The following is a 19,246-nucleotide window of genomic DNA, read 5'->3' as shown; positions in this document are numbered from 1 at the left end:
TCATTCTCGCCATTACCTACTATGCCCTTGCAAATCAGTCCTATGTATCTATAATTTTTTGCTAGTAGGTAAATAATGTAGGAACTCATATAAAATGACCTTGTCCTTTCCAAATTTCTTAGCTGTTCATCAAGGTTGTCGCTGATTATCCGAGACCAATTGAACATTTTGACCCCTAAAGTAATCTCATCCATAAAATAGTACATCCAAGTTTAAAATGGCACACCTTGAGGGCTGCCCATAACTCTATTCAGAAGTAAAATAATGTCCCCATAATCCTCCTTGAAATCAGTGTGAAGCAACTTCTTTGGCACCTTTTTAAGGGTGAGCCTTGGCTTCTCTAGCCACGGCTTATTGACAGTTGTTGCACAAGGCTTAAGCTGGTCCTCATAAATTCTTTTGGTTTCCTCTTTGGTTTTGAATAAAGTCCGATTGTAACTTGGGATCCTAAATGCTTCCTAGATGGCCAATTCTCCGAGATAAGCCAACACTCTCCCATCTGGCGCAATGATCAGCCTTTCCATGTGACCAAGGTTGGTGTCTCCAACCTTTTTCCACTTGGAATTGATTTTGGATTCAGGCTGCATTCCCGTTGTTGGCAAATTTCATTTGAACTTTTCTCGAGAGCCCTCCTTGAGTGGTCATCTACTACTTGCAAGAAAACATGGAAAATCAGCATTACTTTGAATACACTTCAAAATTTTAACCATGGTTTTGGTTTCTTTTGTCCTAATTTTTGACCTTCAGCCTGTCAAAACTAAATTTCTATGAAAATCAGACTTTAAAAATGGAAGAAATCTGTCTAACACTTGACAAAATTCATGTAAATAAGTGTTTAGCATAGAAAAGGATGAAAGAAATCAGTCAAAAACTCATATTTTTGAACTTTTTAAACTTATACTTTTGACTGATTTTGGTGAAAATCTGTCCTTCGCTTCAGAAAATTCTTGATAAATTCCTTCCTTTACTTGGAAATTTTCCTTTTATCTTCAAAAGTCTTTCTTCCTTGACCTTGGGAGAGAAAAACCTTTCACTTTCGAACCTGAGAAAGAATGAAAATGAAAGTGACAAGTCAAAATTGATGTAAGGTTGAAGAATTCAATTATTTTAGCAACTTCATGTTTTTGAGTAGATTCATCGAACCTAGTCTCTTTCTCATTTTCTCCAAAATGGTAACTTAATCCCTTCAAAAGACTTTCAAAGAAAGTTTCTATTTTCACTCTTGGCACCATGCTTAGCCAAAATACCTTCACCCCATCCACTTAGGTGAATGTGTTGTCACGGAATCTTTAATTTCTTTGTGTTCACAAGTTTCAAAGTGTTGGGAAATCTTTTTTTCTTTTTTGAAAAATATTCTAAGGGTTGTGTGAATTTCTTTGTTGACTTCCCAACCTGGTCAAACCTCTAACCATGGCAGACTTTGCCATTTGTTAGGACATTTCATTTTTTTGATCATGGCAGACTTGATGTGGTTTCATGCCATATTTGTCTGTATCCTTGTCGAACCTTGCCAAGTTTCATGTCAAACTTACCTCGTGCTTGGTAGACTTCACCCTTTGGCAAGCCAATCTTAACCTCCCCTAGGCAGACTTCATGTGGCCTTAGGCCATCTTGCTAACTTGGAGGGGTGGAGTTCATCATTTGCAAGACATCTTCCTTCATTTCTCCTTGGGCAGACTTGGCACATACATAAGCTGTTCTTGGCAGTGTTGGCACCTTGGCAAGCCATTTCTTGGCTGACTTCATGATTGTCATGCCACTTTGGCCAAGTTATGGGTGGAGTTCATTGTTTCCATGCCATTTCTAACCCTTCATGTGTGAGGCGGAGTTCATGTTTGCTAGATGTTTTGGCCAAGTGCCAAGGTGGACTTCACTAAGTCTTGTGCCATTTTGTGCTTTTCTTGAGCGGACTTCACTATGTCTTCTGCCATTTTGTGCTTTTCTTGAGCAGACTTCATGCCTCCTTAAGCCATTATCATTTTGCCTAGGCAGAATTCATCCCTGGTCAAGCCACTCCAAACATGTGGGATGGCGGACTTTGCCATTGCCTAAGACATTTCCAACTTTGCCATAGCAGACCTTAGCATGGTTAAGACATTTCTTGATTCGTTTGGGCAGAATTTTGCCATTGCCTGAGACATGGTCATCTCCATTTAGAAACTTTTCTGCCATGAACACTTGGATGAATTTCTTGATGATTTTCAACCTTAGAGGTGTCAATTTTCAATTTCGAATATAGGAAGCCCACTGCCCTAACTTGACCTTTCCAAAAATAGAAAAAAAACCAAGGGTCCTGTTGACGTGTATTTTGTACACTATCAAACACAGAATAAAATACCCAAGGGTACCTTATCCTCTCTTGAATAAAGTCTCTGATTGCTGAAGATGTCGCGAAAAAGGATCAATCAGGATGACTCCAAGGTTCTTTGATGTAGGGTCTCTACGTGTGGATAAGCACCAGTGGTCGTTGTGAATGCTGTTTCATCAAGGGGCCTTACGTTTCCGAATTTGCAAGAACAAAATTTCCTAATACTAATGAATTCCCAAAAAGATCAAAAGGTAGGGTTTGCAAGAGATAGATTCTAATCTAATCCTAAGAATGACTCAGTGTAGGCTAGACTTGGTAGGATTCGACCAATTTCAGTATTGCCAAGGAATTACAACTCTATTGAGATTGATGCGATCTTCTAAGGTGATTATTGATTTTCAAATCATCAAGAATCATAGACACTACCATGAAGGTACATATCAATGGTTCAATAATGATTGAAGGTTTAAGCAATCCAAATATCTCCAGTTGACCACACAAGGCGTCCTTACAATCAGTAAGAAGTTAGTGGTTTGGAACGTGAATCTCACCAAAGATCAAGTTCAACACTTAGTCCTTCAAACTTAAAATACTACTTCGACTAAGAATGATTCAAGAAAGTAAACAACCATGAAGATAGCCATAAGAATTGCAATAAAACACCCTAACTTCAATATTTTATTGATCTCAAAGCCAAAATAGACAACAATTGCTTGGAATTCTTTCTTCAATGCTCAATCTTTCTACAAAATAACTTTCTTCTCTCTAATGTCTAATATCTCCTCTAATATCTAGTCTCTCATCTAATGACAAAATGAAAATGAGTGAGGGTATATATAGCATCCTCAATTACAATGAACGGCTCAGATCAACAGAAGATCAATGGCTGAGATTATGACACCTAAACCCTAATTAGGGTTTATTACAAAAAAGTCCCCTTTTTATTGAACAATATTAAATGCATAGCCAAATATTTAATTGGCACAAAAATCTAGGAAACATAGACCAATGACAATTAAGGTGCCACATCATCTACAACAACCTTTCTTCTAGAATCTTATTTCCTTTCCAATGCTCTTTCTTAGCATATGCAACGAATCTAGACACAATTCCTTCAATCTCAGCAATAGGAATCTCGGGAAGATTCCTCATTCGTTCCTCCAAGTGGATGACCTGATCGAAAGCCTTGAGAAGAGCCGCATCCCATCCGGGTTCAAGTTCTTTGATTTTCTCAATCAGGAGTGTGGTAGCAAACATTTGATCCCGTTGCTCATTTGTGATAACATTCTCATCTTTGCAAAAGATGACCTTGACTCTTTCTTCTAACTCTTGAAGATCCACATCTGTCTCAACTTCGATCCTTTTGCCCAGAATAGTACATAATACTTCGAACACCTTGTCCTAAATCGGATGGATGACCTCTTCAACTTGATTGCATTTGGTACTGATGTCTTCGAAAAGAACTTCCTTCATCTGGAGTAGAGTTGACCACTGGAGTAAATTATGAGACCCTCCATCCATTATCTTTTCTTGTGCTAGGATCTTCCTTGATGTTTGCCTGATTACTTGTAGAACAGGAATGATAACATCCTTAGTATGAGCGAAAGCAGCTACAGTTATCATTAGGTTGTGGATGATCTCAAGAACCTGGATAGCTCGGTGGATGGTCTGCATCATCCTTGTTGCAAATTCAACAGCAACTGTGTGGGATTTGTCAATCCAAGAGCTCATAAGCTGGACCAAGCTCTTGACTCTCTCTGCCTCACCAACTGATTCAAGGGGAAGTGCTTGCACAGGAGATACTGCTGGATCCTGACGACCCAAAGGCTGATTGAGATGGCTAAAGTAGCCTCTCCAAGCACCTCTCTCTCTCTCAAGCTTTCTATTTTTTTCCATTTCTTCCTTAAGCTTGTCTTTAAGTGCTTCGAATGAGTCAGTTGCCTCATCCAGTGTCTACTCGGCGGTGAGTGGACCAAGTTCAACCGTTTCTACATCATACTCCTCTGCAAGGATCTCACCTTCATACTTGTCTACTGCTGGTGTAGCTATCTGCAATTTCCTGGATCCTGTCTCATCTCTGATCATCTTGGACATCTTAGTGGCCTTCCTTTTCTCTGTTACTTCCTGAGAATTCCCTACAAGGCTCTCTAAGTCAATCACATTATCTTCATCCTTGATCACAATCACCCTTGTTAGTCTCTCTTTTAGCCAATCTGGAATGGCGGATCTCGTCTCTCTAACTTGTATCTCTTTAGGCAATGTTTCTTCTTCTCGGAGAGGAGATGTCACTTTATCATTATTCTTGTCTTCATGTAGCTCATTGACTTGGGGAGATCGACTTGATGAACGTTGAGGTGCTTGCCCTTCTTCGTGTTTATCATTCTGGACCATTGATTCCATAGATTCCTCCACTTCAAGTGTCCTCTTCTCTTGTCTTACAACTTGACTTGTCCTCTTCTCATGTCGAGAAGATGTGCCGGATGAGCGATCTCAATTGGCCTCTTGCTTCTTCTTGGAGGATTCCCTTTCCTCAGGTCTTTCTTTCCTCTTCGAGCCTCTAGGATGAGGATTGCCCTCACTTACGCTCCTAAGGTTGCCCTCGCTTGTGCTTCTGGGATGAAGATTGCCTTCGCTTACACTTGCTCCTCCTTCCCCTGGTCTTTCCTCCAAAGTAAAAGTCATAGGTATGTTCTGTTCTCTCAACTTTTGATGTTGCACATCAACCCACCTGTGAGTACAAGACAAAACTGGAGCCATCAAAGCATCTAGATCCAAAACCTCAGGCTCATTCCAATCTATCCTCACTGCTTTGTTTTCTCGGTCATAGGATGATTGGAGATGTCTACCACTATCCTGAGCTTGATCGGCCACTCTGTAGACTTTGCATCTCCTGATGAAATCTAAAGGCAATCTGGAATGCATCTTTCTTTTTACTTTAAAGTCATCTGAGAGATTCATCTAAAAGTCCTCTACCTGAAATTCATGGTTGTACTTTCTACCAACTGTCTCTTCTATATACCCATAAGGATCAAAATTCTCTCTCAAGGCAAAGAATGAAAATGAATATAAGGCCAACTCCCTCTCTGCGTCATCCATGGCTAGAGCATTAGGACATACCTCAACTGCATTTCCTAGTATGATAGGCACAGGAATTCCATTTCCATGCCTATGTCTGAATGCCTTCGCATAAGCTGCCAACTGCCTAGTCACCTCAAGTAGCACTATCTTGTCTGTTGGATATCTCGGCAACATGTAGGGAGGTGAAGGACACCCATGAACTCTAATATATGTAAACTTCTGGAATTGGATGAACCAAGCACCATACCTCTTTACAAGCTCTTGTGCATCTTGAGATAGCCGATTGTGAATCCCGCCTTGCCATGTCCTGGTGATGTTCATCGTGAAGGTATCATTGACTAACTTGTAGTCACTTCCAGGTGGATGATGCAAATGGACGTAAGAGTCACAAACTCTGACTTCCTTGGGCCCTCTTCCAATCACTCCTCTGTGAGGTAGTCCTGCATATTCAAAACTCCTGATCAAGGCATATATGACGTACGAGCTCATATGGAATGACTTGGTAGCCTTCAGTCTTCTTAACTGCACGTCCAAGCAATGGCTAATCATTCTAGCCCAATGAATTGTTCCTTTTCCTTGAACTATCACTTGGATGAAGTAGAACATCCACTTCTCGAAATAGAAGGCTTGAGGAGCCCCTGTAACTCGGTTGAGCAAAGTTATCAAATCTCTATACTCCTCCTGGAAGTCGATCCTATGTGGTGTGTTGGGAATCTTGCTCAGGCGAGGACGACTTTTGAGTAACCAATTCTTATTGATGATGCTCAAGCAAGTGTCTGGATCATCTTCGTACATGGACCTAGCTCCTTCTAAGCTTTTGTAAATCATATCTCTATGCTCTGGAAGATGGAGAGCCTCACTTATAGCCTCCTCTGAAAGGTAAGCCAAAGTGTTCCCCTCTTTGGATACGATCGATCTTGATTGTGGGTCATAATGGTGAGCACACTCGATCATTAGCTCATGACACTGGACTGCTGGAGGGAAACCGGCCGCCTTGATGATGCCACTTTCAATTATTCTCTTTGCGACAGGTGATGGCTTTCCAATGTAAGGGACCTCTCGAAACTTCTTCACACTGAAGTTTCCCAAGTTGGTATCTCCAATGTTGCTCCATTTTGACACGATCTTGGTCTCCAATTCTTCATTCTTTTGATCTTCCTTCATGAGAGCTAGACGACTAGTGGATGCTCCTGCCTTTGGGGTCACCATCTTGATACCTACACAACATTTCATAATGAGCAATATACTTTGCAACGTAGAAATATAGACTAGATTTAAGTTTTAAAATTTAGGAAACTTCATGATAAATCTTTGAATTATCATTTCCTAAATATAACTACGCAATTTGAAATTCAAAATTCAAAATTTCAACATTGGGTTAAGAAGATTCACGCCATACCTCCACTTGAGAACTAATTCTAAAAAATGATGCAAAATTAGGCAAGTTCGCTAGGCAAAATGTGGTTCGAGACTCTCCCTTTAGCAAAATGCTCTTCCTCTAGACTTCGCAAGCATTAATTCTACCACCTTTATCTTTCAACAAAGTTCGCTCCAACTTAGACCAGATTTCGCACCTTTTATTGCTTCTCCAAATCGCACTTGAATGAATGATTGAATAATGATTAACATCGCTCAAAATACCCCTACTATATAGGCGCTCACAACTTCATTTTTCATAGGCCGACTTGGTGAAATAGGCCTCAAAACAAATAAAAATTAATAAAAGAAGAGGCCGACTTTGCAAAATATTAAAATAATACCCCAAGCGCTCTTTCCTTTTATTTTAAATTAATAATAATTAATTTCAAAAGGCCTTAATAATAATAAATAAATCGATTTTCAAAGGCTTAAAATTAATTATTAAATGCCCATGCGCTCTTATTAAATGCCAATTTAATTAAAATATTTCAAGGTTTTAGCAAATTTGGCATTTAATGCAATTTGAAGGATATTGGCGCCCAAGCATGGGAAAAATAATGGATATCAACAACATCGCTCTGGTCCCTTGGAGAGGGACAGGAGCGCCCATGCATTTTAGACCTTGCATTTCTTATTTTCACGTTCAAAACCTCACCTCTGGCATCCAAAATGGCATTTTTGTTTGGAATTTTAAGTTTAATTCATTTGATCTTTGGAAGGAGCTTGCCTTAAAGCATTTTCGCCCTGGTCCCTTGGTGAGGGACAGGAGCGATCCCACCTTTTGTCCTTGGTCTTTGTCTTTTAAAATCGCCGATTCAAGTTTGGAGATAAGCAATGATCTTCGTTGTTCGTTCTATGCATGTTCAACTCGCTTTCTCAAGACAAAAATGTGCTTTCCAAAGACTTTCGCCCTGGTCCTCCAGTGAAGGACAGGAGCGATTTTTACATTTGAGCCTAGGATTGTTGATTTTTGGGGGCGATTCCTTGTTCATCATCTTTCTAAAGACATTTCTCACTTTGTACAACCTTGCCTAGACGTGGTTTTGGAAGGAAATGATTGATTTTATAGAAATCGCCCTGGTCCTCCAGTGAAGGACAAGAGCTCCTTTTAGTTGATTGCACAAACTCTTGATCGTATCAATCTTGAATTACTTTCTAGACGTAGAATATCACTCCCCATTCCCTCTTGAGTCTTGGACGCGAAAGTAGCATTCCCAAAATTTTAAGCTATTAGGCATATTGAACATTTCGCTCTGGTCCCTTGGAGAGGTACAGGAGCGCCCTAGCCAATTTTCATCGCATTTTGTGGTCTTTGCAACTTCGTTCCTTCTTGAAGCACTTTAAATAACATTCCAATCTTGCACCTTGACCCGGATTCGTCCCAATTTGGAGAGGAAGGCTAACTAAGGTGCTTTTCGCCCTGGTCCCTTGGAGAGGGACAGGAGCGATTTTGCAATCATGAGCTCACTTATGGTTTGCTAGCTTTCAAAGTTATCTTCAATGGACCAATCACGCCCTCCTTTATTCATTTCAAACGTAAAACTTGCTTTACCCTTGTAAGAAATTTGCCTTGTGAGAAAATCGCTCTGGTCCCTTGGAGAGGGATAGGAGCGCCTATTGCAACTTGGGTTGATTCTCTCTTTTGTAGCCCACTGAAGTCATATTCAACAAGTAAAACATACGTCCCTTGACCTCTTCAAATCGCGAAATCACTTAAATCTTGCAAAGATAATGCAAAATTGGAATTCAAGCTTCGGTCCTCTAGCGAGGGACAGGAGCGCTTTTTGCCTTCCAGGCCAAACCGTTACAATTTTCATCTCGAAATTCCTTTGCTGGAGAAGATATCATCCTTTAACAAGCCATGAACGAGAATCCAAGTCTAGGAAAGGTCCCAAAAGGTGTGTGTAAAGGAAATCGCCCTGGTCCCTTGGTAAGGGACAGGAGCGAATTCATCTTGCTAGGCAAAGAGTTCAACCTTTTATTGCTTTCAACTGAGTCTGGATGCTCCATTATGCTCATTTCATCTTTCATTGTGTCCTTGATGCTTCAATTTGATCAACCAAGGCCAAAAATGACCAAAACAAATCATTTCGCCCTGGTCCTTCAGTGGAGGACAGGAGCGAATTTATCTCAAACCTTCAAATTTCATCATTTTTAAATCTTCAAAATCCTTAAAATCTTCAATTCACGTCCAATTATCTCCCCTGGCGACCCTGCACAAAACAATTAAAGGAAGTTAGAGACAAATATGCATTAAATAACATTTTCGCCTTGGTCCCTGGGAGAGGGACAGGAGCGATTTCACCTTTATAAGCTAAAATATCCACAATTTCAATCTCCAATCACTTCCCCAGGCAGGGTTAGGTCATCTTCAAGGCCTGGATCAGTTACCTTGCTTCCAAAAAATTGATCAAAATTTACCTAGACAAAATGTACAAAAATGCTAGCACTTAAACAAAATTTGAATTTACCTTAAAAACCCTGGCTAGACCTAAGCTGAGATCCATCTGACCTTCTTGACAGGCTTACCCCACTATCTCAATCCCAATTCTCGGGAGGATACTTAACAAACTTCAAAATTTGTCTGGACTTGGCCTAAAAAGACACATTCAAAAGAAACCCCTCCAGGGTTTAGCCCTAGTCCAGACAAACCTCACTCACTCAAAATCCTAGAGGCAGAGAGAAGAACAGGCAAAACCGAAGCAAAAAGAGGGGGTCCCCATTCCAATGGGGCGATGTGTGAAATGGTCACAACAGGTCCCTAAAAAATAGGAAAAACTTTCTAAAATTAGCCATTTCGGGGATTGTGCTCAAAATGCCAAAAACAAAACTTCCTAAAAACTAGGAAAAAGCAAAAAAGCAAACTTTCTAAAATTAGGAAGTTGTCCAAATTGACTCAAATCAATTGCACTTTTCGTCTTCCGGGCCTTCTAAGCACTTTTATGGCATTCAAACATTGTTTCGAGCATGATTTCCTTAATTGACTTGGATGACCACCTAAAAACTCTAGGTCCGACCTCTCAAAGATTGGCAGCTAAGAACCCTAAAAAGCAAAAAATTGGGGGTCCCCGTTTGCAATGGGGCGATGTGTGAAAAGGTCACAACAGGTCTCAATTGGATTCACCACTAAACCTAGCAAGTTTGGATGTTAAAGATGATTTTGAGTTTGTTTGCTTCATATTTAGCTATTTCTCTAGCTATAGGGTTTTTCATTTTTGTAGATAATTGATGGGTCCAAGTGACTATTGTCTCTTGTTTCAGAAGATGCATAGGTAATCAGCCCCAAATCCTTCTTAGCAACTAATATTTCTTTGGACAATTACCATTGTGGACTTTGTATTGAATCAGCCCAAAATAACAATCAGGTTACTTTGTAATGCTTATTTATCCAAGTTTCTGCTAAGAACTACATGGGATATAATTAGTTTTCCTTACCTTACTTAGCATATTTAAAGGTGCAAACACAATTCAGGAGTAGTATGTGTAATTATCTGTTCATCATTTGTATCTAATGATGGCATTTATATATAAAATTTCAGGGAAAGGATGCATATTGCACGAGTTGCTTAAATTGCAACCATGTTCAAAATTCCAATGTTTCTTTATTTTCTTTCTTTTGTTGCTTGATAAATAGAGAAGTTGCCAACCATTGCACACAATATTTGTGGCATGATGTATTGCCATAAATTATGGGAATATTTTATCAATCAATGGTTTTTATCATTATATAATGTCCTTTCTATGATAAATATTTGAGCCTGGAAATGCGAATATTAGGGAAAGGTTTGGATGAAAGGGTAGGGCTTGATTTATTGCAAGCTGGGTCAAAGGGTCAAAACCTGAAGAGATAAAAATTTGAACATATAAGGTGAATGCAAAAAAAAGTCCCCTTGCAAACTTTTACAAATCAGTTCTCATATGCCTCATTGGCATCTTGCTTGGAGCTGACCTAGGAAACTACCTTCACCTTTATAATCAGATTCCTAATTAAAAAAAAACTGACAGGAATTTTGAATCAATTTTAAATTATATGTTTTCAAAGCTATTATATATTATTGATTTTTGATGTTCACAGTCAATCATGGTATGATTATATGGATACCATTGTGCTAATACATAAATTTGAAAATAATAAGATAGCTCAACACTTAACTGTATAATTCCTATTATATGCATGAATCAAGTTTGTTGTCTCTAATTGTGACTTACGTTTATACTTAATATTTGTGCCTTATTATCCATGTATGGCTTTTCATTAAAAGAAGGTAACTATACAATCTCTCTTAGTAGAAAATTTACTTTGATGTCTTTGTGATGGCATGCACAGGAAGCAACTCTTGTTGGAGTAGATAGTCTTGGAATTGATGTTAGAGCTTGCTCTGGTATTGAACTCCAAACACTGCGATTCGCATTCAACTGTCAGGTATGCATAGAAGCAAACTGTGTTAATATTGTCGAACACTTCAAATGCAACCTTCCAGCTTGCTGGTCTATTATATCAGTCTGATATATCCATCTTAAAATGACTATAGATGGCTACCAATGCTTGAGTATCAACACTACAATGCATAATTTATCATCTAAATGCTTGAATGACACTCTAGACCCTTAACCAATGTATAGAGGTGAATTTACAATGTGTACATATGCACTTAGAGTCAAGTGTCAATTTGACAAACATTTGGCATACATCCTCAGACAGTGTAAATGTAGATATAATTCCAAACTTCCCATTCCTTATCTCATTTAGCCTTTCAATGGTCATTACATAGGCAACAAATAATCATTCATAAGGACTGTTATTAAATGACAATCTGAAGACAAAATTACAGTCCTAACCTTATCATTCAATACTGAAAATTACAATGAGCCTTATCAGCAAAAGAACCTGGGATAAGTCGCTGGAGTTAAACAATGAAATCACAAGCAACGTCCTCTCCAATCAAGGCTCCAATATGCAATAATGTCTTGGGTCTGATGCCGCACTGCTGCTGCCTTTAACCGATCTGAGAACTCTTCTAATCTGCATTCCAACAGCTCAATATCCTCCTACAAAGAGATCAGATTTCATCTATTATGAGACAGCGCCTTACAAACTAGGCGATTTTTGAGTGAATGTGAGCACCAATTGAAGGAGGCCGATGGAGACTAAGTGAGGCGGACCTGCAGAGGTTTGGCTTCTCACAGAAAATAATATGGACTCCTAAACTTCCGCCAAATAATCCAAACAATATCACCTTGGTCTCCTATCAAATTTGGAATCAATACTAACCTAAATCGATGCACCAATGAAGAGATATGAATCAAAACATGAAACCCAAGGTCTGCAACAGCAAGGTATAAGTTCTTCGATCTGTCCCCAAACTCTTCAAAACTTCTTCTTCAAATCACCATTAAGTATTGCCAAGGATCTATAATGAATATTGCTGATGTAGAATACCTTGAACAAGGTGGTCTCCAAATCAGAAAGTCTGAAGCACGACCACTATCAAACTGATCTGAATCTTCGATAAACCCAATTGAGATGACTGAGGTGTCACCTACTCTATGCAACCCCTCGCGAGATCTTTCAGTCTCTCAGTTATGCGATCAATGTGAGTTTCCGTTCCCAAGGATCCTTAGTCTGCAGACACCCACTAGGTTCTACAAAACCAATCAATTCATCAATATCAAATCCAAGTCTTCTTTCCTTCTCTGACCCTCTTCTATTTAACCTTTTCCATAACCTGTCATGAGACACCTTCTAGAAGGGGGTAGGTAAACTTTATTTATTTTTATTAAGTGACTATTAATTATTATTATTTTTTTATACTTTAGTCACTTATAATTAAATTAATTAAATATAAAGTCACTTTTTAATAAATAATTTATTTTAATGACTTTATAAGAAATTAATTTAATTAATTTCTCCTTATAACGCCTATTAGCCTAAAGGCTAAAATTGGGGACATTACATATTGAACTCCAAACACTGCGATTCACATTCAACTGTCAGGTATGCATAAAAGCAAACCGTGTTAGAAGTAGCCTTAAGTGGTTTGAGGTTAGATATTTGATGTGTTGCAATCAAACTGTTTCCAAGGCATTTCAATTAACTAGAACAGTCAATGAGACATCACAGAAGATTGCAGAATACTGTTCATTGATTGATATAGCATGCTGGAATATTATTAGAATCGGGTAATTAAAGGTGTTCATGAATACATAATATGCAAACATGTTTTATGTATAGCTAAATTTTTCATGAAATGTATTCCAAGGAGCTTGGTTCACAGCAGGTATAGAAGGCTATATTTATCAGATTATGATGCTCATTTAAACATCATTTAATTCACAATATGATAAAGAAATAGATTGTGAATTGGAGATTTTAAACCATTCTTTAATCGGAAGTTCGAAGGTGCTCCAATTTTCTTTATCATACTCTAATGATTATTTTCCTATGGCAATCGTCAAAATTTTGAGAGATAGAACAAATTCCTATGTATCCACCTTGTGAGAAAACAACCTGCACACCCACATCACTTGATTTACTTACAGAAAGTAGGTTCCGTGCCAAACCTAGGATATGCAAGACACCATCAATCCCCTTCACTCTACCATCAAGGAATCTAAGCTTGGCTCTTTGTCATGTCCCCTCCTTAATCGTTATATATACATATGAAATGAAGAAATAATTATTATTAATTAATATAATAATTACCAACGAATTATTTATTATTTATTTGTTTATTAAATTAGTAATGTTATAAACATAATTTACATATTATGTTTATTGCTTATAATATTATTTATTACTTATTTATTATTTATTTATTTATTAACAATTTTAAATTAATAATATTATACATTATTAGCTCTATATTAAGGAAGATACATGATTCCCTCAAATCAGTGACTTAAAGTTATTAAAAGAAATCTAAAGAATGTGGTTACGTGGCTGCTCAATTAGAGGAGGTTGCACACGTTTGAAAGAAATAATGCAACAGCTATTATCTTTAAGACGGGCAATGAATTAACATTAAGATTAGAGTGATCTCTATTAGTAAGGGGTAGCGATTACTACTAAAAAGATAGCAAATATTAAACAACAAAAAGGCACGATTAATAGGTAGTCAAAAGGCTCGATAAAGAGGCATGTCTCGTCATAAGACAAGATATATAATAGAAGTCATGATGAGAGAAAGGAAAAAAAATACTGAGGGAATAGTAAGAAAATAAGCCTGACTAATAACAGTCATCACACGGGAGAATACTTAAAAAGAATAGCACGTAAAAATTAAGGAGACACATACAAGAAGTTCGCTGGTCTTAAGGAATAAAGTAATACTAATATGATGTGGCACTATTCAATATTATTAATACTGTAATAATATAATATAATATAATGATGTCAATATAGCATAATGCTGGTAATAAAATATCAGACTGTAATATAATATAATATTACATAAATAGGTAATGTAATATAATAATGTTATTACAAAATGCAGATAACATAATATAATGTTATTAATGAGAAATAATATAATAATGTCATAATGACAGTTAATAAATAACTGTCTATATGACAATTAAGTAAATTATATGATATAGTCTGTAATACCTTGTGGTATCTTGTGTGATTCTCCTTGAGGATAGGAGAAGGAAAGGCAAGGGAGACAACGCAGGAACTGCTGATTGGAGACCAGACTGCGGGTGCAGACAAGTAAGAGGTGTCATGGAATGTAGGTGTAAATAGATATAAATAATAATATTTAATATATATATTAATGAATATAATGAATAGTTAATATATATATTAATATAAATAATGAACATATGAATACAACTACACATATTAAATAAATTAATAAATAATATACAACTACTATTTAAGGATGAACCACATTATGTAATTAAGGACTAGAGGAATGATCACTACCAAGATAATAAATAAAGCAATTACATATCCAAACCCAGTGAGATAAATGAGGAATTAGGCAACAGGGATAGCAGGAACTAGGCCTCTGTCAGGTAGGCCACCCACTGCAGTTGACAAAGGGCTTCTGGTAGGAGGGCCAAGGGGGAGTGTACCGCCCTTGGGCCTGATAAGCGCTACGGGCATCCTAAGGTAGCTTATCCTCTTGATTCCACTAGGAATTAAATATGGAATTGACTTATTGATAACAAATGAACTCAAATGAATTTTTGACTAATTACGTCCTAGATGAATTAATCAATCATTAAAATTCATTGTTTACATGTTTTCTTAGATTTGCGAAGTTGGGACATTACACTCTTCCACAACCAACAATCTTCAGATGAGAGTCATCACCGAGATACACCTTCCCACCATCATATTCTTCATATTTCGTGAACCAACCTTGATGTGAGGTCATGTGGAATGATGCACTTAAATCTATTAGCCAAACATCTTCTGATGCATGTGTTGCCAAGGCTGTGACAAAGGCTTCACTATCATCCTGAGAAGATTTGTCTGAATTTTAAGTCAAGGGATTTCTCTTCTTTCTCTTTTTATCCTCCTTACATTCTTTACAAAAATGATCGGTTTTGCCATAGTTCCAACAATTTTCCTTGGACTTTCTAGGATTACTAGATCTCCCATGGAATTTGGATCTAATCTATTGTCTTTCTTGTCCTTCTTGCCTTTCTCTCTTGATCTACCATGAACCACAAGGGCCTCTTTAGCCAACTCGTAAGTCTTTCTCTACATCTCTTCAGATTGTAATGATGCTACCACCTCATCCATTTTGAACTTGGTGGTTGTACTCCCAATAGCCATAACAAGGTGGTCCCATGAGTCCAATGCATTGAGATGATCAACAGATCCTCCATCTTCCATCTTCAAAGAATACATTTTCTTTGTCAAGAATAGCTTGTTTACTAGGGATTTAGCCTGATAAACATCTCCAATCTTCTTGTCCTTCTTGCCTTTCTCTTTTGATCTTCCACGAACTGCAAGGGCCTCCTTAGCCAACGCGTAAGTCTTTCTCTACATCTATTCAGGAAGTAATGGTTTGTTTTGTCATGCAAGGTGAAGTGGGAGTTCAGATATAATTTAATTTATTATTTTCTCACCAAATTTGACATTTGGATTTGGGGCTAAGTCATCTATAAATATCTCAAGTGCTACATATGGAAGGATCTTTTGTCAAAAATCTCTCTTTCATTGTTTGAACATCTGTTCATTCAAAAATATTCTATGGACGAAAACCCATTGGTTTCTTCGATTAGAGGATGAAACCCCTTTGGTTCAATAGGACAATCTCACTCAGAGGTTGCGCATGTCCTTCCAGATTTGTAGATTTCAGTTAGTTGTAGATTGTATGTTTTGTAGGTTTTGGTAGCAGTTTTGTGGAGTTCGGATTTTAAATTTGTTGCTGTGTGTTGTGGCTATTGTTGCTGCTATGTGTCAGTATATTGTTGCTCATTACGCTCATCCAGATCAGATATAGAAATCGTGGAACTCCTTTTGCTTCCTAGAGCAGATTATTGTTATTTTTGTGGTGTGTTTGCAGATTTTGTGTTGCGAATTTGTACTAGGTGTTGTAGGTTGTTGTGAGGTGTGTTCTAGCTTCATTTTGTGGTTCTTGATCAATCTCAGGAGTGGGAATGTTCTATTTCAGTCGTGCAAGATATTGAAGTTCGGGTGAATTCTATGTAGTGTATTGAGGGTAGGTTTGTGTGTTTCCAGTTTGTTTGCTGTGATGCTGCTATATATTTTGTTGTTATTGTTATATTTTTTTAATGTTGCAATAGAATATTTCATGTATAAAAGTCATATTCCATTTATAGAAATTTTTTCAGAGGTTTCTGTTCAAAGATTTACAAACCTGGGTTCAGTCTTATGAAGAAATCTCTAATTTGTGTGGGTTTATGAAGTAGTTATTTTCAGATAGGTGTTTTCTCTTACAAATGTTGTAATGACTGTCATAATAGTCCAATATGATGTGGAAATCAGATTGATATCAATATATTAAGTTGCAGGCATTTCGGGTTCAGTTGGTGCAAATTCAATGTTGACTAGGTTGCTAGTTTGTGTTGTTGGTTTATGCAGTTTTCAAATTTGAAAGTTAATTATCAAATTTCAGTTATTATATTTTCTTGCTTAGAGACACAAATAACACTTGGAAGTGAAAGAGTTTGGGTGCAACAGCATTACAAAATGATGAGAATATGAAGGACAAATGACTGATTATGCTGGAAACTTTTCACCAACAATGGAAAACCTTGAAATCCCTCCACTATGGCACTGGAATTTTCTTCTCAAATCTACAAAATAAGCTGAATATGCTTTGTTTCTGCTATGAACAGAAGATGAAACCATAGATATGAAAGCCTGCGAGTACTCTCCAAGTTGCTGAGTACATGTGGCTTTTTGTGCTAGGCGAGTACTCTCAAGTTTAACTTTCGAGTCTTTGCAAACATGTTGCAGAGGAAAAAATCACTGGATTTAAGATGAAAATTCGTTGAGTTTTTGAATTCCGAGATAAAAAATTGTGATGTGGGATTGAAACATGCCAAATGTGGGTTAAAGTGCACACAAGGATTTTTTCTATAAAAGTTCAAAACCTTGCATTTGCCCCTCCAATAAAAACCTTGGTTTCTTGCAGAGTGAAAATTTTTGGGCTTGCTGAGCACTCTCCGTGTCTGAGTCTACGAACTATGTAATGTCCCCCTTTTTGCTTAGTCAATAAATAAGTTTATAATAAAGGTCTATTTTATTCTCTTGGTAAATACTTATAATCTAAGTCACAGGATACGGCGATTTTCATGGATGAGGTTCGAATTTAATCGAATTTTAAACTTCTATAAAAAAAATCGAATTTAATCGAATTTCCTCTATAAAGCACTGCTATCTGCCTCTAAACACAACTCAGCTGGTCGTGGGTATTCTTTGTATATGCTTTGTATCTATTGGGTCATGGGTGTTTGCAACTGCTGGGTCGCTATTCTGATAATTTATTAGAAGTATACATATATTTAAAAATAAACAAAATTATAGAAAGCGAATTTTATCCGAATTTTTTTTCAAATTTTTCCCTTGTCGAATTTCATCCGAATTTCATGGCTGTCGAATTCGAATTCGAATTCGAACCTTGTGACTTAGCTTATGATAATAAGGAATAAAATATTTGAGTAAATTAAATAAACTGTTTATTCCTTTTATAATAAGGGGGATTTGTATTCATCGTAAGGGGCCCATCTAAATAAACTCCTATTCTAGGCGGCTTTATAAGAGCAATAATGTAATAGTTTCCTTGCCCATGCTTCTCATTGTGGAACCCATTCAATTTCCTCGTTGAGAATTTATGTATTCTAAATAAAAAGCAAAAAGTTTATTTTATCTTCTGTCTGCAATAAAAAGCAAAACTGGCAAACCCCCCAAAACTGTGAAACTCACTTAATAAAACAAAGCATATCTTTTCATGGGAGGTAACCAAGAGTGAGGAGGTAAACATACATCTGGCATGTCAGGGTTCTACCACAGGAGGGTTACAAATTTCAAACACAAGCAGATTGGAAGGAATGGAATGCACAATGAACAAGAAAAAAGGGACAAGAAGGTCAAGAAGGATTGAAATACACATGGAATCACTCTCTGAAATGGCCAAATAAGGGGATTACTTCTTACCCTACTGTCCCAAGGGGAATTTTAACAGGAAGTTGGGATTCTTTGGTAACAAGATCCCCTCAAGCACATCCAATGAAATTGGTAAACATGGAAGAAAAGCTGATATACGTAAATGCTAAACAGTATAAAGGGATCCTCAAATGCAGACAGATCAAGAAACTAAGATAGACAGAAAAGAAGAAATTTACTATGATTTTACCAAAGATGAATAACGGTAATACAAAGATATGTAATAAGATATCTCAAAATGAAAAACAAATTGTCCAAACCGAGGATAAAGGAAAAGAAAAACTAATAGGAGACTTTGACAACATCGATTCAAATATGGGCATGATAGAAGGAATCATGGAAAAAATAGAAGAGCTCGTTGCTAACAAGAGGGTCACTGAAAAGATGCCTCATAAACTCTATAGTCCCACATCCACACCGCTAACATGGTCATTAGAGTTATATGTGGAGGAGCTTATGAGAATGAAAAAGAGACTCGAAGTCCTAGAAACAAAGGGGATGTATGAAGATAGCAGGGTTAAAGCAGTTATAAAGATCAATTGCAAGCTGGAAAAGGAAAATAAAACACTATAGGAACAAATATTAAATCTGCAAAATAACATGGAGAGGGGACAACAAGATTTGGTCACATTAAAACATGAAATGGACCAATTAAAATTAGTTGGAAACAAGAAGCCAGAAATGGAGGGGAGAGAAGACTTAATGCAAATAAAGATGATCCAAACAGCATTAGTTGACTTGGAAATAAAAAAAATCAGCTAAGAGACAAGATAGAAGAGGCCAAATCATGGACA

The 19,246-nt window shown here is 37.2% G+C and overlaps 1 protein-coding gene across 1 annotated transcript in view; it reads left to right on the top strand.

Moving 5' to 3' along the window:
- The window catches only part of LOC131038673 (uncharacterized protein At3g49140), a 260,478-nt gene that overhangs the window by 200,085 nt on the left and 41,147 nt on the right, over positions 1-19,246 (top strand). The window contains exon 10 of the mRNA XM_057971181.2: positions 11,133-11,228. Coding sequence (XP_057827164.2) covers positions 11,133-11,228 — 96 coding nt within the window. The remainder of the gene's footprint in view (positions 1-11,132; positions 11,229-19,246) is intronic.

The sequence above is a fragment of the Cryptomeria japonica genome, chromosome 9, assembly GCF_030272615.1.
Source record: "Cryptomeria japonica chromosome 9, Sugi_1.0, whole genome shotgun sequence".
NCBI lineage: Eukaryota > Viridiplantae > Streptophyta > Pinopsida > Cupressales > Cupressaceae > Cryptomeria > Cryptomeria japonica.
The sequence above is the reverse complement of the archived record's forward strand: the minus strand, read 5'-3'. Positions and strand labels throughout refer to the sequence as shown.